Source organism: Oryctolagus cuniculus, chromosome 11 (genome assembly GCF_051225735.1).
Source record: "Oryctolagus cuniculus isolate XC-2025 breed Fujian yellow rabbit chromosome 11, ASM5122573v1, whole genome shotgun sequence".
NCBI classification, from domain to species: domain Eukaryota; kingdom Metazoa; phylum Chordata; class Mammalia; order Lagomorpha; family Leporidae; genus Oryctolagus; species Oryctolagus cuniculus.
In genome coordinates, this window is record NC_142877.1 from 46,116,250 (window position 1) to 46,134,904 (window position 18,655).

At 54.3% G+C, this 18,655-nt stretch overlaps 1 protein-coding gene across 1 annotated transcript; it reads left to right on the plus strand.

Moving 5' to 3' along the window:
- Positions 1-3,201: 3,201 nt before the first annotated feature.
- Positions 3,202-11,377, plus strand: PAX1 (paired box 1). Its single transcript, XM_051845319.3, has 5 exons — positions 3,202-3,577; positions 3,987-4,616; positions 6,055-6,197; positions 6,575-6,788; positions 11,152-11,377. The coding sequence occupies exons 1-5, from the start codon at positions 3,319-3,321 to the stop codon at positions 11,241-11,243; spliced, it is 1,338 nt and encodes a 445-aa protein (XP_051701279.1). The 5' UTR covers positions 3,202-3,318; the 3' UTR covers positions 11,244-11,377.
- Positions 11,378-18,655: the final 7,278 nt, after the last annotated feature.

Consider the following 18,655-nt stretch of genomic DNA (forward strand, 5'->3'; position numbering starts at 1 on the left):
TTCGAAGCCCAGGACTCACAACGAAACAGCGCTCTGAAAGCACGCAGCGAAAGCGCAGGCTAGGCCACGCGGGCGAGCAGAAACGGAGCCGGACCCCCAGAGTCACGAAGGTCGCGACCCCCGCCCCGTGCGCAAAGGGAGGCTGGAGGTAGCAGCCTGCGCCCGCAGGCCCCGGCTCGGGCTCGGGCTCTCCACGAACGCCGCCTGCGGTGGGCTCTCTCCCGGCAGAATCCGAGGACGCACCTGCTGATGCTGTGTCGGATTTCCTGTGCTCCTTTAGTTTCCTCCTGATTTGGAAACGCATAGGCCCCGGGCTCTGGCCTCCACCTTCCGGGAAGGTTCCTACCCAAAATGAAAGCGTTGCAGAAACCCTGGAGTGGGAGCGACCGTTGCTCCAAGGACTGCTTGGCAGCCGGGCCCCTGGCCGCTGTCCTCCCGGGGCGACCCTGGTGCCCCTCTTTGGCTCAGGCATTCAGAACTGGGGTTGCCTCTTCTTTCTGTGCCTTGGGAAACTCGAGCCACGTTGAGGCGGCTCGGGAACCCTCAAACCGATCCTCCTCCCCCTCTGTGGCTCCCAGCCCGGGTTTCAGAGAACGCCCACAGTCCAGGAGGCTCCCGTGCGCTGGGAAGCTGCCCTTCTCTAGTCGCGCGCGCTGGGTCCAGGGCGCGCAAAAACTACGGTGTCAATAACCCTGGCCTGGGGCTTCACCCGTGCGCGTTCAGCGCTGACTCGCAGCCGCCCCTCGCCCAGACCAGAACGAGAACCGCACCGCTTCCCTGGGAGGGGGAAGCAACCTATCTTGTCTCCTGCAATCCCACCTTCCGGCGGGTCCACCGCGCGGGAGCCCCGCAGAACCCAGCCCTGGGTCGACAGGGGGCGACAAACTGTAAGATTTCCCCCTGTGCCCTGGTGTGCCGCGGCGGCCAGCGCTGTGTGGTCCCGAGCGCTAGCAGCTGGGCTGGCTGCTGCGCTTGGGAGCAGCGGTGAGGCGCGGGCTGGCGGGCCCCGCTACTCCACAGCCCTCCAGGCGCGATCGCTCCGCTCTCTGCCCCTAGCCGCGCGCCGCCTTAACCCGGCGCGCGGGTGCTGTGCGGAGCTGCGCCTCCGCGCTAGCGCCCCGAGCTCTGCCAGCTCCTAAGGTGTAGCTGGGGGCGCACCTCCCGCCTTATTCGCTCTCCTCTGAACGCGTCTGTGGGCTCCTCACCTACAGGGGCGAAGACGTGGCTTCCGCTGCTGTCTCGGGTTTCGGTGGATGCGTTCGGTTAGGAGTGGATTCTGCATTTCTTATACGTCGGAGACCTCAAGGGCTAGGAATCGACGTTTCTGGTGTCGCTTGCCCGACATAAAATACGGGCAACGAACGTATAGACCAGAGGCCGATAGCTTCTCAGATACCCAGAGAGAGCCGAGCCCGGCGAGCCTTGGCTCACCCAAGCCTCGGAGCGCCCGGCCTCTCGCGCGCTGAGCCCTCCGCCCCGTGCCCACGCAGGGCTCCCGCCTCCGGCCTGTCCACCTGAATCCAAACCGTTCCCCTAGCCGGCTCCTTACCCCGACAGGTCTGGTGGTCCAAGTGGACTTCTCTGCGCCCCCTCCTGCTTCCTCTCTCAGGCGTGCTGACCCCCAAACCTCTTCCCGGTCCCCGCCACCTCCCGGAGGTTTCCGGAACACGGCACTGCGTTCTCTGTGCTGCCCAAGGAGTGGGGGTGCGGGCCTCGGCGAGGAGGAGCTTTCACTTCTTTTGAGCCTGGGTTTTCTTTTCCCGAGGTTAATTCCCGCACGTGGCCTCGGCCCCATCCCTGCCCGGCCACTGCCCTCCCTCGGGAAAGCCCAGGTCTTGGTCGTAAAGGAGCCAAGGACGCTCTACAGCTTCACAGCAGAGGGAAAGGGGTCAGAGACCCCCTGGTGGCTCCCCAGGCCTAGCTGATGCGGGGCCGCGCGCTCCCGGCACAGCGTTACTGAGCCAGCGCGGTGCGCAGCTCCTCGGCCAGCTCTACAGATGTGGACTCCCGGCGGGGTGGGGGTGGAGGGTTAGCTGGTGAGGGAGGGGTGCGGGTGTCTTACCTGCCGAGGAGCTCCGTGAGCGCTCAGGAGTCCTGGGGACACTGAGCGATCGCAGGCTCCCTTTTAGGCCAACCTGTCCCTGCTCCAGCCCTTGGCGCTTTCTGGATCACGCTCAGAATCCCCAGATCTCGGCTTCCTGGTGTCAGTTCAGGGGCAAAACCCTGAACTTTCCCCCTCCACCTGCTCTCTCCCGGGCCCCCACCTCGTGGCTCCCACCGATATTGTCAAGGTCAGCGATACAGGCTGGGGAAGTCCAGGACTGTGGGTTGATGCAGAGTGGAAAAGTGTTGTCGTTCAATGCCAGGGCCAAAGAATTCAGGTCGCGCAAACCCCCGCTAGAAGGCAGGAGAAGGACCACCGGCGCTTTAACAAAGCTCCAGGAGGCCTCAGGTGAAGCCACCTCCCCCACCCCGCCTCCCTGGGGTGGAAGGGTGCAGGGCTGTGGGTCTGGGGAACCGAGCTGCGCTTCGGGCCTAGAGCGGAAGCTAAGCCCGTGGCCTCCTGCCATCTGCGACCCGAGGCCGCCGGGTCTGTGCTCCTGGGACGGCGGGTCGGGCGCCCCTCCCCCCTCCCCCGCGTCATTCTTGGAGAAGAACGAGTTCTGGTGGGTGGGCCTGGCCGCGGGGGTCACAACCTGGAACGGTCCCCTTTCTCGCGTCAACAAATCACCCCCATGGTTTCCAGGGAGTGGGTGATCACCTATGGGATTAGGATTTCCTGAGAGCAGAACTGCAGAGTTGGCCAGAAAGCGCCCGCGCTGTCCTCTCCAGGCGCCCTGCCCCAGGGCCGCACATTCGCCTTGCTGTGCGCACGCAGCCGGGTGGTTGAGACCACCACCCCCTAAATCACCTTGCCCTTACCCTCCGCTGTCTTTTTTTTCGTAAGGGCGAGAGAGGTGGTCGCAACACTGAAACCAAAACGATTTAAAGTGACTTCCCCGTCAGAGGGACGGCGCTGCTTGCAACTCCGCTCCAGCGCAAGGTCCCAGGCCCAGCTGGGGTTGGGCCCTGTGTGTGTGTGTGTGTGTGTGTGTGTAGGGGGTGGGTTCCGGCGGGGTGGGGGAGGGCCGAGGGGGAGGGCAGGAGCCTAGGGTAGAATTTCAGGGCGGGGAGGGGGGCGCCGGGGCGCAGTGACGGGAACCAATGAGCTGCCAACTCGCGCGTCCCCGGCGTGACTGCCGAGATTGACGTGGAGGACACGTCAAATTGATTCCCGCAAGCCGCCGCTTCCCGGTCAGACGAATTTCTCCCAATCGGATGAAGTTCACCTTGGGCCTGGGGTCGCGGGCGTGGAGAGTGTCCTGGGAGCGGACAGCAGCGGCGGCGGCAGCCGGCCCCGGGGCGGGCGGGGCACCGCGCGTCTGCAGCCCGCGGCCGGGCCGCCGCGGCTCTCGGCTCGCGCGCGCGCTCCCTCTATGCCTCGCCCCCGGCGGCGGCGCCCGAGCTCTCCCGGACTGCGCCGGGCCCAGCTGCCGCCGCTCCGGCGCCAGGCTGCTGGCTGGCCCGCGCGCTATGGGTAAGGGGCGATAGGCAGGCAGGAACGGCGGGCGGGGCGGATGCGGTGGGTCGCGCCTCCCTTCTTTCGGGACCGCTTTCCCTGCGCGACCCGGTGCTGGGTCCCTAACGATCCTCGTTCTCCGGATGTCCTTAGCCCTCGAGGGGGGCGGTTCGGCGAGTCCTTGGGGGGGGGTGGCACAGAGGTGACCAAAGTGTAGATGTCCCCAAAGTTGCAGAAGGGCACGCAGGGCAAGAGTGCAGGTTTGCGCCCTAGGAGACGGATCCAGGACTCCTAGCTGTGCTGGGGGCCTGTGAGGCACCTTCGGGGGCACGCCTGGGTGCAGTCCCTGGCCTCCCGCAAGGCCGCCCTTGGCTAACCCGCCGGTGTTTTCTCCCCCTCCCGCGCGCTTTTGCGGGATGCGTCGCAGAGCAGACGTATGGCGAGGTGAACCAGCTGGGAGGCGTGTTTGTCAACGGCCGCCCCCTGCCCAATGCCATCCGCTTGCGTATCGTGGAGCTGGCGCAGCTGGGCATCCGACCCTGTGACATCAGCCGGCAGCTCCGCGTATCCCACGGCTGCGTGAGCAAGATCCTGGCGCGCTACAACGAAACTGGCTCCATCCTACCCGGCGCCATCGGCGGCAGCAAACCGCGCGTCACCACCCCCAACGTGGTCAAACACATCCGGGACTACAAGCAGGGAGACCCCGGCATCTTCGCCTGGGAGATCCGCGACCGGCTGCTGGCCGACGGCGTCTGTGACAAATACAACGTGCCCTCAGTGAGCTCCATCAGCCGCATTCTTCGCAATAAGATCGGCAGTTTGGCGCAGCCCGGGCCCTACGAGGCGAGCAAACAGCCGCCGCCGCAGCCCGCGCTGCCCTACAACCACATCTACCAGTATCCCTACCCCAGCCCCGTGTCTCCCACGGGCGCCAAGATGGGCAGCCACCCCGGGGTCCCGGGCACAGCGGGCCACGTCAGTATCCCGCGCTCGTGGCCCTCGGCGCACTCGGTCAGCAACATCCTGGGCATCCGGACGTTCATGGAGCAAACAGGTCAGTGGTGGCGGCCTCCGAAGTCTTCCTCCCAAGGGCAGAACAGGGGCAGGTGGGAGGGTGGGTGAGCGGTCCCCCTTGCCCTCCTGCCCGACATTGGTTGCTGGTCAGGCTAAGGGAAGCCGGGGGTCCCGGGCTTTTCCGTGGGAGTCCCTAGACATCTTGAACGTCTTATGGCAAATATGGAAAATATTTCCCATGTGGAAGAGCCATCCGCGACCACAAATTCTGAGGCCTGGATCGTGCTTTTTCATTCTTGCAAAAAGCATGCAACCCCTTATCGCCAAATCTAAGTCCAACAAACCGCGCAGGCTTTAGCTTTAGCTTTCTGGACTCCTCAGCCTCCTCCCTTCCCCACCCCGCCAGGGTTCTGTCCCCACTCCTCGACCTAATGGCTGCTCTTAAGGAAAAAGCAACAGGGGCCCGGGAGCGATAGGTAGACTGTCAGTGGTTCCTGCGGCCTGGCAGGTCGTGGTGATGGCACACCCGGGGCTGTAGCTACCCTCAAAGGGTGCTCGCTTTTTGCTTGCAATTAGAACTCAAACTGTTGGTCATCTCTGGGGGAGGAGAAGAGCGGCGGAGGTGGGGGTGGGTGGGCATTGGTGCAGCTTTGGTGCTGGACTTGGGAAGCACCCCTGAGGACCTGAACCGGGTCTCCTGGCACCACCCCCTGCCGCCAGCAGCAGGCCTGGAGTGGAGAATGGGCATGACTCAATAGGAGGGGTAGGAAGCAAAATTCACAGCCGCTCTAGAGAAAGGAGCTGCAACCGGACAGAAACTGAGCGCTTAGCTCCAAGGGCAGTGGCCCGGGTCCCAGAGGCTGCCCACGCTCTTTGCTCCCGCTGTGGTCTCCCACCCAGTCTGGGGCCGCAGGTTCCCTGGGAACCACAGCAGACAGCTCTTGGGGAGCTGACCCTTCCAGGCCTGTGCTCGGATTTGGAGCGTCCCTGGATTCCACACTCGAGGAGCAGGTGTACGCCCGGGGCACGGGCAGGGTCGCGGGGTTTTGGGGAGACCAAGGGTGGCCTGGGGGCAGTTAACGCTAGAAGCTTTTCCTATCTCTGCCCCTGCCGCGTGCTTGTTGAGACGTAAATTTGCGCTTGGGATGTTTTTGGGTGCTGCCCGTGGACCCCAGTGACTGAAAGTGCCGACCCCATGGGTCAGCTCCCAGCCAGAGGCCTCTGATTTCGTCGGAAGCGGGTCTTCGGCAGAGCTCAGGGCCTCGCTGCTGCCTTTCTTTGCCCTGGCCCGCTGGGAGTGAAAGCGAAACTCGGGGTCCCGTGGCCTCTGATTGACTTCTGGCCACCTCCAGGGATTGGGGGACCCCTGGCCGCACGCTTGGTTCTTCTTTAGGGTTGGGAGGCTGTAGGCGCGCGTCTGGGCACGTGCTCCTCCCAGCCGCGGAGTTGCTTCCAGCCCTGTCCCTTGTCCCCTGCAGGGGCCTTGGCCGGGAGCGAAGGCGCCGCCTACTCCCCCAAGATGGAAGACTGGGCCGGCGTCAACCGCACCGCCTTCCCCGCCACCCCGGGCGTGAACGGGCTCGAGAAACCCGCCTTGGAGGCGGACATTAAATACAGCCAGGTAACCGGGAGCAGGGAAGGAAGGAGACGTCGACTAGGGCTGCGGAAAGCGCCCGGGACGCGCGGCTCTTTGTGCGGGGCACGCAGGCCGGCGGGCATCTCGCAGCGGCGTTTCCGTCGCGCGAACTCTGGAGGGGACTGGTTTGTCTTTCCGCTACAAAAGCCCAAACTGGAGGGGACCCCTTTCTCGGGACCCTTTTATCTTTTATTATTAAGCAATTTGGAGTTTCCAACATCTTTGTGGCCCCTGAATCCTCACTACGAAACATAGGGCCGGGCGCTGCCTTGGACCTCCGCGGCGAGCGCGCGAGCTGATGGAGACGGCGGGTGGCCCCCAGTGCTTCCCACGGCCTGATGTGTCCCTCTCCGCCTCCACAGTCGGCCTCCGGCCTTTCGGCTGTGAGCGGCTTCCTCCCGGCCTGCGCCTACCCGGCCTCCAACCAGCACGGCGTATACAGCGCGCCAGGCGGCGGCTACCTCGCGCCGGGTCCTCCGTGGCCGCCGGCGCAGGGCCCCCCGCTGGCGCCCCCCGGGGCCGGCGTCGCGGTGCACGGCGGGGAGCTCATGACCTTCAAGCACCCCAGCCGAGAAGGTGAGGGGCGCGGGCAGCTCCTGGAGGGGTGAGGAAGCGTGGGGGAGAAGGGGAGTGAGCCTGGGAAAGGCCGGGGTGGTGCTCGCGGGAACCCTCCCTTTGGGTTAGAGCTTCGGTCTGGAACTTTCTGGAGCAGATTATTTTCTAGCAGGTGTCTTTCTACACACCTGAGGCTCAGTGAGGCGGGGGATCAAGACGGGTCTCCCGACTTGTACAGAGACCGGTCAGGCTAGCAAACAGGACTCCAGGGTTTGCCCTGGTTCTTGGACTCCCCGGCCAAGTTATTGTTCTTCTCCGGCTTCCCATGGAAGGGTCTAGAAGGCACCGCTCGGGGGCCCACATTTCTGTAGCCATGAGTGGTGAACCTGTCCTGGCACCTGAGCTGGGGTTGCGCTTGCCAGCGATAGCTGATGTCCTCACCAGCACCCCCCCCCCCCCGCCCCAGACATACGGCCCAGCTGTTTCTTCCAGGTTCCTTTTTTCCCCTACCCCTTCCTAAGTCAGACCCTTTTGTATTCTTTATTTTTTTTTTCTTTAACACATCCTGTGGGAAAACAGAGAGCACTCCCCCTGTGTGGCCCTAAAGTCACATGCTGGAACTCTGTGTGGTTCTGGGTCCTCCTGTCTGAGAAATGTGGCTGCTTGATCTTCCTCCTCCTTACCCCACTGTCTTCTACAAATCCAGTCCCTAATGCGCCGGCTAACAGACTTGCAGTATTACTGTCTGCTGTGCGAAGGGCTCTGGTTTTTCCTTTAACCTCTGAACACACCTGCCTGGAGTCCTCCTTTTCCTCCTTTGGTGAAAGCAGTGTCTGAATTTGCTAATTTCTAACTTGCTTGCGTTTGGGTCCTGATCACCAGAAATTTGTGACTCTAACTGCCCTGGGGAATGGAGGGAGTCACCCCCAGAAGGTCCCGACACAGCAGAAAAGAGCAGGGCACAATCCCGGGGACAGCACGGGGCGGAGGGGGTGTTCCCAGATAATAAGATGAGCTTTGCTTGCAGATCTGCTTGGCACCTGCTGAGGCTGGTGGGGGAGGGGCCGGCTGGTGGCTAAGTGGACAGTGGGGTGGTGCTGCTGTTCAGATACCACCTGTAACAGTGAAGTCGAAAAAATGTAGCTATTTTATTTCCACATTTCCTAGAGCGCAAGCATCCTGGGATATTAGAATAATACTGATTTGCCTCATTATAGACAAATTCAAGTAAAGGAAATTTATGCAATTGAGAGTTTAGAATTTTCTTAAAATTGAAATTTAATTTTGATAATAGGATAATGTCTGTTGTGCGTTTATAGGAGAACCAAAATAAAGGAAAAATTTTAAAGTTGACGGAATTCCTTGAAGCTTGACAGCTGAGGAGTCAGGATGAGTGCTTTGCTTGGTTTCTCATCCTTGGTCTCTAATCCACTTCTCCAGGGTTCGCTCACCTGCTAAAGTAGAAATTGATACGGAATTTATTTTATTACTTCTGTTACAAAGTTGCTGAACTAAGCAAAGTCATTTGAACTCAAAAGACATATTCACAAATTTAAATTGTTTCCCCTGAGTTGATCCTAAGGAGAAGGAAAACTGAGGAAAAAGAAACCCCAAATCTTTGACAAGGGATGTGGTATTTTTCCCAAACAGCCCCTTTGTCCTGGACATGTCTCAGACTCTGCATCAGAAACAAATTGTACTGTGTAGATAACAAACAGAAGGTGACCGATGCAGTTCCTACATCTAAACTACTTCTCATAATTCGGGAGGGGAATGATTTCAACAGGCTCACTGGCAAGAGTGGTTTTTTGTTTGTTTGTTTGTTTTTAGCAAATACTTTCCTTTGCAGAAATAACAGAGCCACTGAGTGGCCCTGGTGCGCACGGCCTTTTGGCCATTATTCCAGCTTCTTACCTGCTTTCAAAATTCACAGCAATAATTAGCTCCCTGAGTTGTTACATTAATAATTCAATTTCCGTTCCTCTCAATTCTTAAAGATTCAGGGGAGGATTAGCAAATGTCTCAGGCCCGCTCTTCAACTGGTCTGTAGGTGTTTCTGTTCAAAAACAGGTACACAGAAACAACCGCTGCTTATCTGTATTTGCGTGTATACTTGGGCTGTAGCATTTTACTTCTCACTGGAAAAAAAAAAAAAAAAGCCGGCTTCAAATTTCCTGCCCTTTTCCAAGCAGGTCTTTTAAAATACAGATCACTACTTATCCCCCCACCCCCACCAATCCTGCTTTAAGACATTAATGTCTTCCAAGAAACCTGTCCCATGAGACACTTTGCTATCAACTACTTGCTGTTCAATTCATAAAGGAGTAGTTGATACTGAATTTATTTTTTTGTAGGAAAAGCATTTCTTTACATTTTTACAATTTTACATCATGAATAGTCAGTAAAAATTCATTTAGTGCACATGCATAACACTGCATATAAATATAAATATTTATAAATATGTTAGTTGTCTTCTAAATTAGCTGCAAACGAACATCTTAGTGTTTAAAGGAAGACTAGCCAGATGTGAAATTATCAATTTTATCTTGGTTAGGTGAGTCTGGGTTCCCTACTAAGCAAGCAAGAAAGGATGATTGACATTTATATCGTCCTATAAAAGGGAACTATTTCTTGGGAGCTGACAGAAGGGTGGGGAGGTCCACGTCACCTTCATGGAGAAGGGTGGGTTCTAGGACTCTGAACCTGAACATCTTCTTCCCCGGCCTCCTCTGCCCCTGGCTTCAGGCGACCACCGTCAGTGGTTATTTTCAGCCTATTTTCCTAAACCATAGGTCCTTGGGTTAGGGATTCTTCGTAAAGACTCAGGATTGGGAAATCAGATCTGTAAGACATCGTATTCACACAAAGCAAATGTGCGCTGCAGTTGTCTCTGCGCTGGTCTTAGTTCTTGGAAAATGCCCAAAGTGCGGCGTACCAGGGCGAGGACGCGCGCCAGCAGGAGCATGGCGCCAGTGCCCGCAGCGGCTGACCGAGCCGCGGGAGACCGTTTCCCGCGGGCCCTGCCCTCGCAGCCTGTCCCCATCCTAGCTCCTGAGTTGAAAAGAGCCTGCAAAGCTCCCAGGGCGAGCTCAGGCCCTGGAGGTGTACCCCGCCACCCCGCACAGCCCGGGCTCCCGCAGGAGGGAATGGCGCGGACAGAGTTAAAAACGCAGCGAGATTCGCCCGTGTAGGTTGGGGTGGAATCTGTCTCGGGGGCTCCCGGGTATTGATATTTCACCAGTTCATTTTCTTGCTGTCTCTAAGGTACCCCCAGCCTCTCATGTTTTGTAAACAGATCCGCACCTTGCAGTGTGAGAACAGAGCCAGGTCTGGGCATTTCATTGGCGGGAAGGCTGCAGCCGGGTTTAGGAAGGAGAGGCCCAGACGAGCCAAGGGGTCGAGACCTCTTCAAAATCTCTCAGAAACTCTCGCCCGCGTGTATTTTTTTGTTTGAATTCGCGCGCGCGCATGTTGTCGGTCCTGCTCCACCAAGGCCAAAGCAAGTTGTGCAGGGAGCTGGGGAGAAGACAGGGGCAGGAAGGAAAAAAATAAAAATAAAAACCCAAACCAGGAGTTTCCTCTCGTCGCAAATGCAGGCGCTTGAAGCTCACCCTTTAAGGAAGACTTGTTGGGGAAAAGAGAACATGGAAATAGGTTTCCTCCACTTCCCCCTTTAGGTTGAGCCTCCTGGTGCAGAAGCAGCTGGGCCGCCCGGGATTGGGAAAGGAAAAACAGGGTTGCGCAATGGTGGCGTCACTCTCTGGCTTCCAGTAGCAAAAAACCTGGGCCCCTTCCCAAAACCCTAAATCACAGAGCGAGGCGCAGGAGACCGCCTGATCTGGCAAAGCCCACTGTCACTTAATCCGGGAGGCCCAGAGGCCCCAAAATGGGCCGCTGCGCGGTGGTGAGCGCATCTGGATGCCCGGATCTCGCGGGAACAGCGGATCCGGGGAGCCTATGTTTGAGGAGGAGGGGGATCCAGGCTGCCCACAGCGAGCGCCCTGAGCCGCAGGTGTCCGCAGATCTCCGGCTCCGGCTGCTCCTCACACCAGGCGCACACGCCGAGGGGGCCTGGAGTGTGTGCAGGGCCCGGCGGAGGGGCGCGGGGCTGTCCCTTACTGAGCGGATGATGAAAGGTCCAGGGCAGAGGGCCTGGCGCATCTGCCAAGGCGCCCTTTCAATTGGCCCCTTGCGGGAGCGGGAAGCAGGGCCGCCCCGGGAGCCGAGAGTCTGCTTCCTTCTTCCAAAGCCTTGCGCGGTGGAGCGCACGCTACCGACGTCCACCCGCTGATCCCTGCGCTGCAGTCGAGGCCTGGGGCCCCCCGGAGCCTCAGCCTACGCCAAGCTCGGCAGTGATCCGACGCCCCTGTGCTTCCTCCCGCAGTGGCCGATCGGAAACCCCCCAGTCCCGGCAGCAAGGCGACGGACACCCTCAGTAGCTTACACGGACTGCCCATCCCGGCTTCGACCTCCTAGGGGCCGGCGTTGGCCGGAGCCCGAGCCCCGAGGGAGCGGCGGAGCTGCTGTCGGCCCCGGGCGCGCACATCGGCCCGGCAGCCGCGGCGAGCTGAGCGGGCGGGACCGGAGGACAACGCTGCGGGTAGGAAGTCGGTGCCCGCGGGGGAGCGCCCCGGCAGCCCCTGGGCCTCGCCTGCCTCTGGCCCAACTGGCCGCGCTCCCCACATCTGCCGGGGATTTAGGCTTCTCGTAACATTGACCTTGGACTGTTGCACCCTCTTGGCGATCCTTGCTCCGACGTGGCCTCTTTCGTCCTGCCGGCCTCAAATTCCTGTTTGGTCCATCGCCTGTCCATCTCTCTCCCTCCATTGCGTTCTCCATCCTTTCCTGTCTCCTGTCCTTCTGCTCTCTCCATCTTCCCCCGTTTCTCTTGGCTGGTTCCGCACCCCGTTGCTGTTCCTCTCTCGCCTTTCCTGCCATTTTCTGTCCTGGGCTCTATTTCCTTTCTGTATTTGTACAGCTCCCTTGTCCTCTCTTCCCGCCAGCCCCTTCTCTCTCCCCTGCGATTCTGACCCTCCCAGCCCTAATGGGAGCTGAGGCGGCAACCCAGGAAATGAACAGAGAAGCCAAGCCTTTATTATATATTTTTGTAATAACAAACCTGAACAAAACCTCCATGAACTGATCCCACCCCTTCCCACCAAAACCCATTGTCTGGAAGTGTGTGCTTTCTCAGAGCCTCCGTGGCCAGGCTTCTCTTTGCTTCCAAGATAATGTCACCCCATAAATCAGACTGGGGTAGCATGAGGCAGACACTGGGGCTGTCTTCTGTAGATAGAAAACTGGGTGTCCCAGAGGGAACCAGAGGCATGGCACTGTATTTGGAGTTCAGGGGTCAGCACATTTGTTAATTTAAGCCCCAAACTGCTTCTGATGCAAAGGGTACATTCGGGCTGCTGGTTTGCAAGGGGTGGGGATCAGAAAAACCCAGCAAGTGTCTTTCCTAGAGCCAGACGCTGTTAACTGCTTCCAAGTTCAGGTGCACTGGTGGTGGGGCCCTGGCCGGCATGCAATTTTGTAGTCATAAAGGTTTCATTGGTGAGTCTGACATCACCTGTGAAGTTTCCTTTGAATAAAGGAAAGTGAAACATAACTTGGTCTGTGTCTGAATTCAGAGTTGGTGGATGTCCTGGCGCCCTGCCTTCCCTGGATGACTACCAGCAAAGAAATTGATCTCGTTGGTTCATTCAGGAGCACTTGCAGCCCAGGAAGGCAACAGAAAGTGAACTGGGAGAGGTGTGTGTATGGGTGGGGGGCAGTGCACCTGCTGTCCCCAAAAAGATGGATGTGGTTATCTGGGAACTGCCAGGTCCCTGGGAAACCGAGACAGGGAGACCATGTGCAGACAGCATTCTAAAGTGAAATCAATTCTTCAAGGAATAAAGTGGGGAAAAGGCAGAGAGCGACCAGTAGAGATCTTTTTCAGAATATTTCTGTCCTAAATGCTAAAGAAAAATGATTGCAGGTTACCACACATGTAGGTTTTCTTTCTTTTTTAAACCACAAAGGCATTTCTGGACAATTGTTTTATGTGTGTGTGTGTGTGTGTGTGTGTTTTCCTTCTTGTATTTGGCTTTCTGAAACTAATGGAAGAGGTTTTTGGGTGGAAGTTTTGGCTTGTCGGGAGAGAGCTGCCTGCTTGGTGCTGTCTGCTCTGGACCCAGGAAGGGAATCCGTTGGCAACGGTTTTCATTGTGTCACTTTGCAGCAGCACCTGTTGAAGACAGCAATCCTACAAGAGGACTTGCTTCTTTCTGCTTTAAAAATTTTTTTATTTATTTTTTTGAAATTTTGATTCATTTTTAACAGATTCAGTATAGTTGGTAGATACAAATCTAAGAATATCATGATATTACATGCTTTTTTTCATATAGAGATCTTTCTTCTCAGGTTTTCAGCATGCCTTGTCTTTTTCAAAGTCTCCATTTCGTAGATGGGAATGTCGAGGGCTATAGACTTGATTTATTTTCTCTTGACTCTGTGGCAAGTTCTGAATTACAGGAGTATGGAAGCATGTTTATCTTATCTCAGCGTATTCCGCAGAGAAGCTGATCATAGCAACAGAAGAAAGGTGCAAACAAGGCTCCTGTCCTCTCAGCCTGCCCTGTGCAATCACAGTCATGCAGCTTCCTTTGCTGCGGGAGAGGAGCTGGCTTTGCTTAGGCCCCGAGGAAAGCATCCTGCTGGTTTCTGAAGAAACAAGAGGACGCGTCTATGCAGCACGCACTGCCTCTGCGTCGTCATCCCCTCCCCCCCCCCCCTGCAATTCTCCTGGTTCTGTGTCAAGGCTCATCAGGGTTAGTGGGTTGAAGACTTGGGGGATGCAGTGGATGGAGGGCTGCCACGGGCTTCTGTCTTAAACACCACCTGCATTTGTCAGCTCTGTCCCCTGCTGTTCTCCCTGTCCTGTGGCTAGAGGTGGGACCTGCAGAGTTCCATGGCCCTGAGATGAGCATTCATGGAGGTCAGGTGTCCCTTAGCCACAGACTTTGGCTTTTCCTGTGGGAGGCAGAGGGACAAATGTTCTCTCTTGAGACTTTGGGCTGCTGTGAACTTGGCTCCTCTGAGTGTGACAGAGGGAGGTAACCGCTCTGTGTTTCTGTCTGTGAAATGCACACCCCGAACGATCTTGTAAGACTGGTGCTGGTGTGACTTCACCTCTTCAGAGTGATTTTGCTCTAGGCATTAGCAGAGGTTAGGGGAGTCACATCTAAGATTATGGGGGACCCAGAATTTAAATATTTTTCCAAAAGATCTTGTTGGAATATTGCGTTTTTATTCTCCATGTAGTATGGATCTGTGGAAGTACTGGAGACTGATAATAACATCACAATAGTGGGAGTGGCCTCAGCGTTTCAGATGGCTGTGGATTACATCCGAGTACCTGAATTCAATACCTGCTCTGTCTCCTTCCAGCTTCCCAACAATGCAGACCCTGGGAGGCAGCAGTGATGGCTTAAGTGACTGGGCTCCTGCCACCCATGTGAGAGACGTGGATTGAGTTCTGGCTCCTGGATGGGCCTTTGCAGACATTTGGGGAATGAAACAGAGTATGGGAGCCAGAGCTGCCTCTCAAAGAAATAATTAATCAAAAAAATTTTTTAAAAAGTTACACAGTACCCCGTTGTACGGAATAATTTGAGAATCACTCCCAGTGGTTGCTTATCTTTGCTCTTAGCATTGTTCTCTTAGTTTATAATCTGAGAATAAAATTTAAAAATATAGAGTGAATCACTCAACAGAAAATTGAACAAAGGCGAACATTTTAGCATGCTGAGATCCCTTTGATGTTTTTCAAAGTAAAGATGTGCATCACTAAAAAAAAAAAAAAAAGCAGCCCTGAAACCTTAAAAATGAAAGTTTCTTTCCACCCTCAGCCCAGTCCTTCAAGGTGAATGCCATTGAACTCTTTTAGGAATCTTTCCAGGAAAAAAAAAAAAAAAAAACAAGCATAGAGCGGAACGTCTGTTTGTATGGGCACTGCAGAAGTGCACGCGCAAAGTTACCCTGTGCACACACCCATACGGTCCGGAGCCTGCTCTCGACGTTCAGCAACCTCAGCTCCTCTGCATTCTCTTTATTCTTTTCAACGGATGCGTATCAACAAGGACTGATTAAAAACAGGGTTTTGTCTCGAAGGCCGGCTTCGTGCCGTCCATGAATAGACGGGATTTTGTGGTGTTCCTTGTGGGAGGAAGTTCTTAGAATGGGCCATAGTCACTTCCCTGAGAAAGGTGGCTCCTTCTTGGCAAGCAAGCAGGAAAGCAAACTAAAGGCAAAGAGGCCCAAGAGGGTGGGACACAGAGCTTCTTCCTCCATGGAGATATCCAAGGGCTGGGGGGGGAGCTCTTTCCTTATCTTTCAGAGGGAGCCAGTATCTCTGGGCCAGGAAAGAGACAAAGGCAAAGGGGTGGGAGAAGGAACTTGTTTGAAGAAGCATTTTTGACCCATACAGTTCAAACAGCCAACCTCGGCACCCACGCTCTTTTTTCACACTCCCCCACTTCCCCTAAATCAGTGTGGCGTTAACCTCCGATGCTGAACCCCACTTGCTGGCGACTGCTTTTCCCCCACTGCCTGGCTGTCTTGACTCCGTAAAGAGGATGGGATTTATTTCATCGAACCGCGGTCCAGGTTAAGGCTCACTGTCGATTTCCTGGCATCAGCTTCCCTCGCTAGAATTACATCAGCCTGGGTTTCTTTTCAAAAGAAATCCTACCTGCTGCACGTTATGCTGGTTGATATGAATTTAGAATCGTGCCAGAATGTGCCCGAGGAGCTCTGTGGAAAGGATTATGCATCCAGACAGGCTATGTAATGAGAAACATTCGATTCCTTTCTTTTACTGGGTAGGAATTATTATGCACAAAATGGTTTTTCGTCTTCACTTTGACCTTGCCGTATGAACTATGGCCCCACTCACCGAAGAAATGTCCTGTGACTGAAATATTTCTGGCCAAACCTTTGTATCTAAACTTAAATATATATTATATAAATATATATAAATATTGGTTTCTGTTTTTGGATCTGTCTCCTTTTCTTTTCTTTCTTTCTTTTTTATTTTTTTTATTTTTTTGGGTGCAGAACAAGGAGGAGTCTCACTGTCTTCTTTTCCAAGGCCATAAAATGAGAACCACACATTTAGCCTCAATCCAATGTGGGAATTCTAAACACTTGGAACAATTACCCTCAATTTGGTCTGGTCCCTGCTTTGGAGTGGAGACCAGTGAACCACTGGCTTCCCTCACAAGGGCTCTTCTCCGGGAGATGCAGCCGTGGATTCCCGTTGCAGCACATCTGTTTCTGGGCTGGCCAAAGCTAAACGCGGAATCCCAATGACAGTTTACACCACTGATGGAATTTCAACTGCATTACAATGTAACCACCTGGGTTGCCTCCACTTCTTTTTTCTTTTTAAGAATAAATAAGTCCATCCAATGTTTATTCAGCTATTAAATTACAGTCCTATTTGGCAACTTTTAAAATTCTGTTTTTTATAAAGATTTATTTACTTATTCAAAAGTCAGTGTGTGTGTGTGTGTGTTTATGTGTGTGTGTGTGTGTGAGAGAGAGAGAGAGAGAGAGTTCCTCCGTTCACTGGTTCACTCCCCAGATGGCTATAACAGCCAGGGCTTGCGCCAGGCTGAAGCCAGGAGCCAGGAGCTCCCTCCAGGTTTCCCAAGAGGATAGCAGGGCCCAAAGCACTTTGGTCACGCCCCACTGCCTTCCCCAGGCCATTAGTAGGGAACTGGACCAGAAGTAGAGCAGCCAGGACATGAACTGGTGCCCATATGGGGTGCCGACACCACAAGTGGTGGCTTTACCTGCTACGCCACATCGCCATCGCCAGCCTCTAAAATTATGTTTTATGAGCTTTTTTTTTTTAACTAATTCACTCACAAAATGGCTGTCACAGCTGGGGCTGGGCCAAGCCAAAGCCAGGAGCCAAGATTTCCTTCTGAGTCTCCTACGTGGGTGCAAGGCCATGTGCAAACACTTGGCTATCTTCTGCTGCTTTCCTAGGCACGTTAACAGGGAACCATATTGGAAGTGGAGCAGCCAGGACTTGAACCGGTGTCCATATGGGATGCTGGTGTTGCAGAAGCTTGTCCCAGAAGGCAATTACGTGAACCATTACCCCTGCTTCCCCACATCTGTATTAGCTGGAGCCAGAGACAGAGAAGAGAACCAGGTGTCTTACTCCCAGGCAGCATCTTAACCAGTGTCTTAACCTCTAAAACCCAATGCCTGCCCCCTACCCTGTAACTTTTTTTGTTTCTTTTCTCTCTGATGAGAGATACTGACTTGATAAATTACTTCCAATCTTAGATTAACCAAGCAATTTTAACTTTCGGGGGTTCCCTCCTTTGGTGGTGGATGCAACTTTAGCTTTCAAAGATCTTATTTTGCCCCAAACAGCGAACAATAAAACAAAAATTTTTAACTAGGTGGTTTTGCTTTCACAACAAACTCTTGGATACAAACTAAGCAAGATATTTTAATGAGCTTAAGGAAATCGAGTTTTTAAAAAGTTGCGTTGGAATCTGAAACTTGTGAAATGAGTGGTTTGTTGGCAATAAGTCCTGTGGCATTAGCTTGATCTGGAGAGCGAAAGGCGTCGCTCTGGCCACCAGGGGGAGCACATAGTGTTCCATGGAGATACAAAACAAAGATAACAGCGGATACAGGAGGAGTTGTCATTTTGTGGAGGTGGGCGTGGCCATATTTCAGTTGTGAATATCTGTTTACCTGAGGGCTGCTGCTGTTGCTATTATCATTGACAACCAGACGCTGTGCAAGTAGGGAAAAAAGGACCACCGTGGCTAATCCGTGTGAGAAATAGCAAGTCAGTTAGCCTAGAAACTAAAATAAATTTCACTTCTAACTTTGACTCTATTCAATTTAGACTACAGAACAAGTAAATAAGAGTTTTCAAAGTCACCTAGCTCACACTAGTATTTTTAGAAGGTGAAATCAATTTCATGTATATTTGCAAAATTTGGATATCTTTGATGAATTTATCATTTTCAGCAACTTGTCCACTTTTAGTGCTTTTTTGACAGCATTTCTCTGTAAGAGTCAATGCGTGATAGAAGTAGCCAGCAGCAAGGAAAATGAACTGTCTTCTCACCACTCTGTTTGTTTTAGCATAAAAATCCAGATAGTCCATTACAGGTGGGGAAAAGAGAATTTCTTACCTAGATGAAAAGGAGCTTCTCTTTTTCTTTTTAAAAAATATTTTATTTATTTATTTATTTAAGAAGTAGAGTTACAGACAGAGAGAGGGAGAGGCAGAGAGAGAGGTCTTCAATCTGCTGGTTCACTCCCCAGATGGCTGCAATGGCTGGAGCTGGGCTGATCCGAAGCCAGGAGCCAGGAGCTTCTTTTGGGTCTCCCCTGGGGGTGCAGGGGCCTAAGCACTTGGGCCATCTTCTGCTGCTTTCCCAGGCCATAACTGAGAGCTGGATTGGAAGTAGAGCAGCTGGGACACACACCAGTGCCCAAAAGGAATCCCCTACCATTCTGAACTCTTCCATATTTGAGAGGACTTCAACACATTCACAGAAATATGGATAAGACAGAAACATTTTTCGTGAACTTTCTGAAGGCCTCTTGTTTAAAGTCAGACTGCCTGATGCAGAAAAATCTCCTGATGGAAGAAACAGCATGGAAGAGATAGGGCATGTGATGGCCCAGAGGTGGCACAGCTGAGTGGGTGTGAGTCTGCTCTACCACTTACCACCTGTGCTGGGCTAACTTGGAAAAGCCTCCCCAACTCTAATCTGTTAGATGGGAAATCAGAAACAATACCTCCCTTCCTGGGCTGTTGTGAGGATGCAATTTGGTTGTCTATATAAAGAGCAGGGGCT

Bases quoted from the DNA above. Each gene is read 5' to 3' on its own strand.
- PAX1 (XM_051845319.3), top strand. From the start codon at position 3,319: ATGAAGTTCACCTTGGGCCTGGGGTCGCGGGCGTGGAGAGTGTCCTGG. The intron at 4,617-6,054 runs GTCAGTGGTGGC...TGTCCCCTGCAG, and splicing joins GACGTTCATGGAGCAAACAG to GGGCCTTGGCCGGGAGCGAA. The intron at 6,198-6,574 runs GTAACCGGGAGC...CCGCCTCCACAG, and splicing joins CGGACATTAAATACAGCCAG to TCGGCCTCCGGCCTTTCGGC.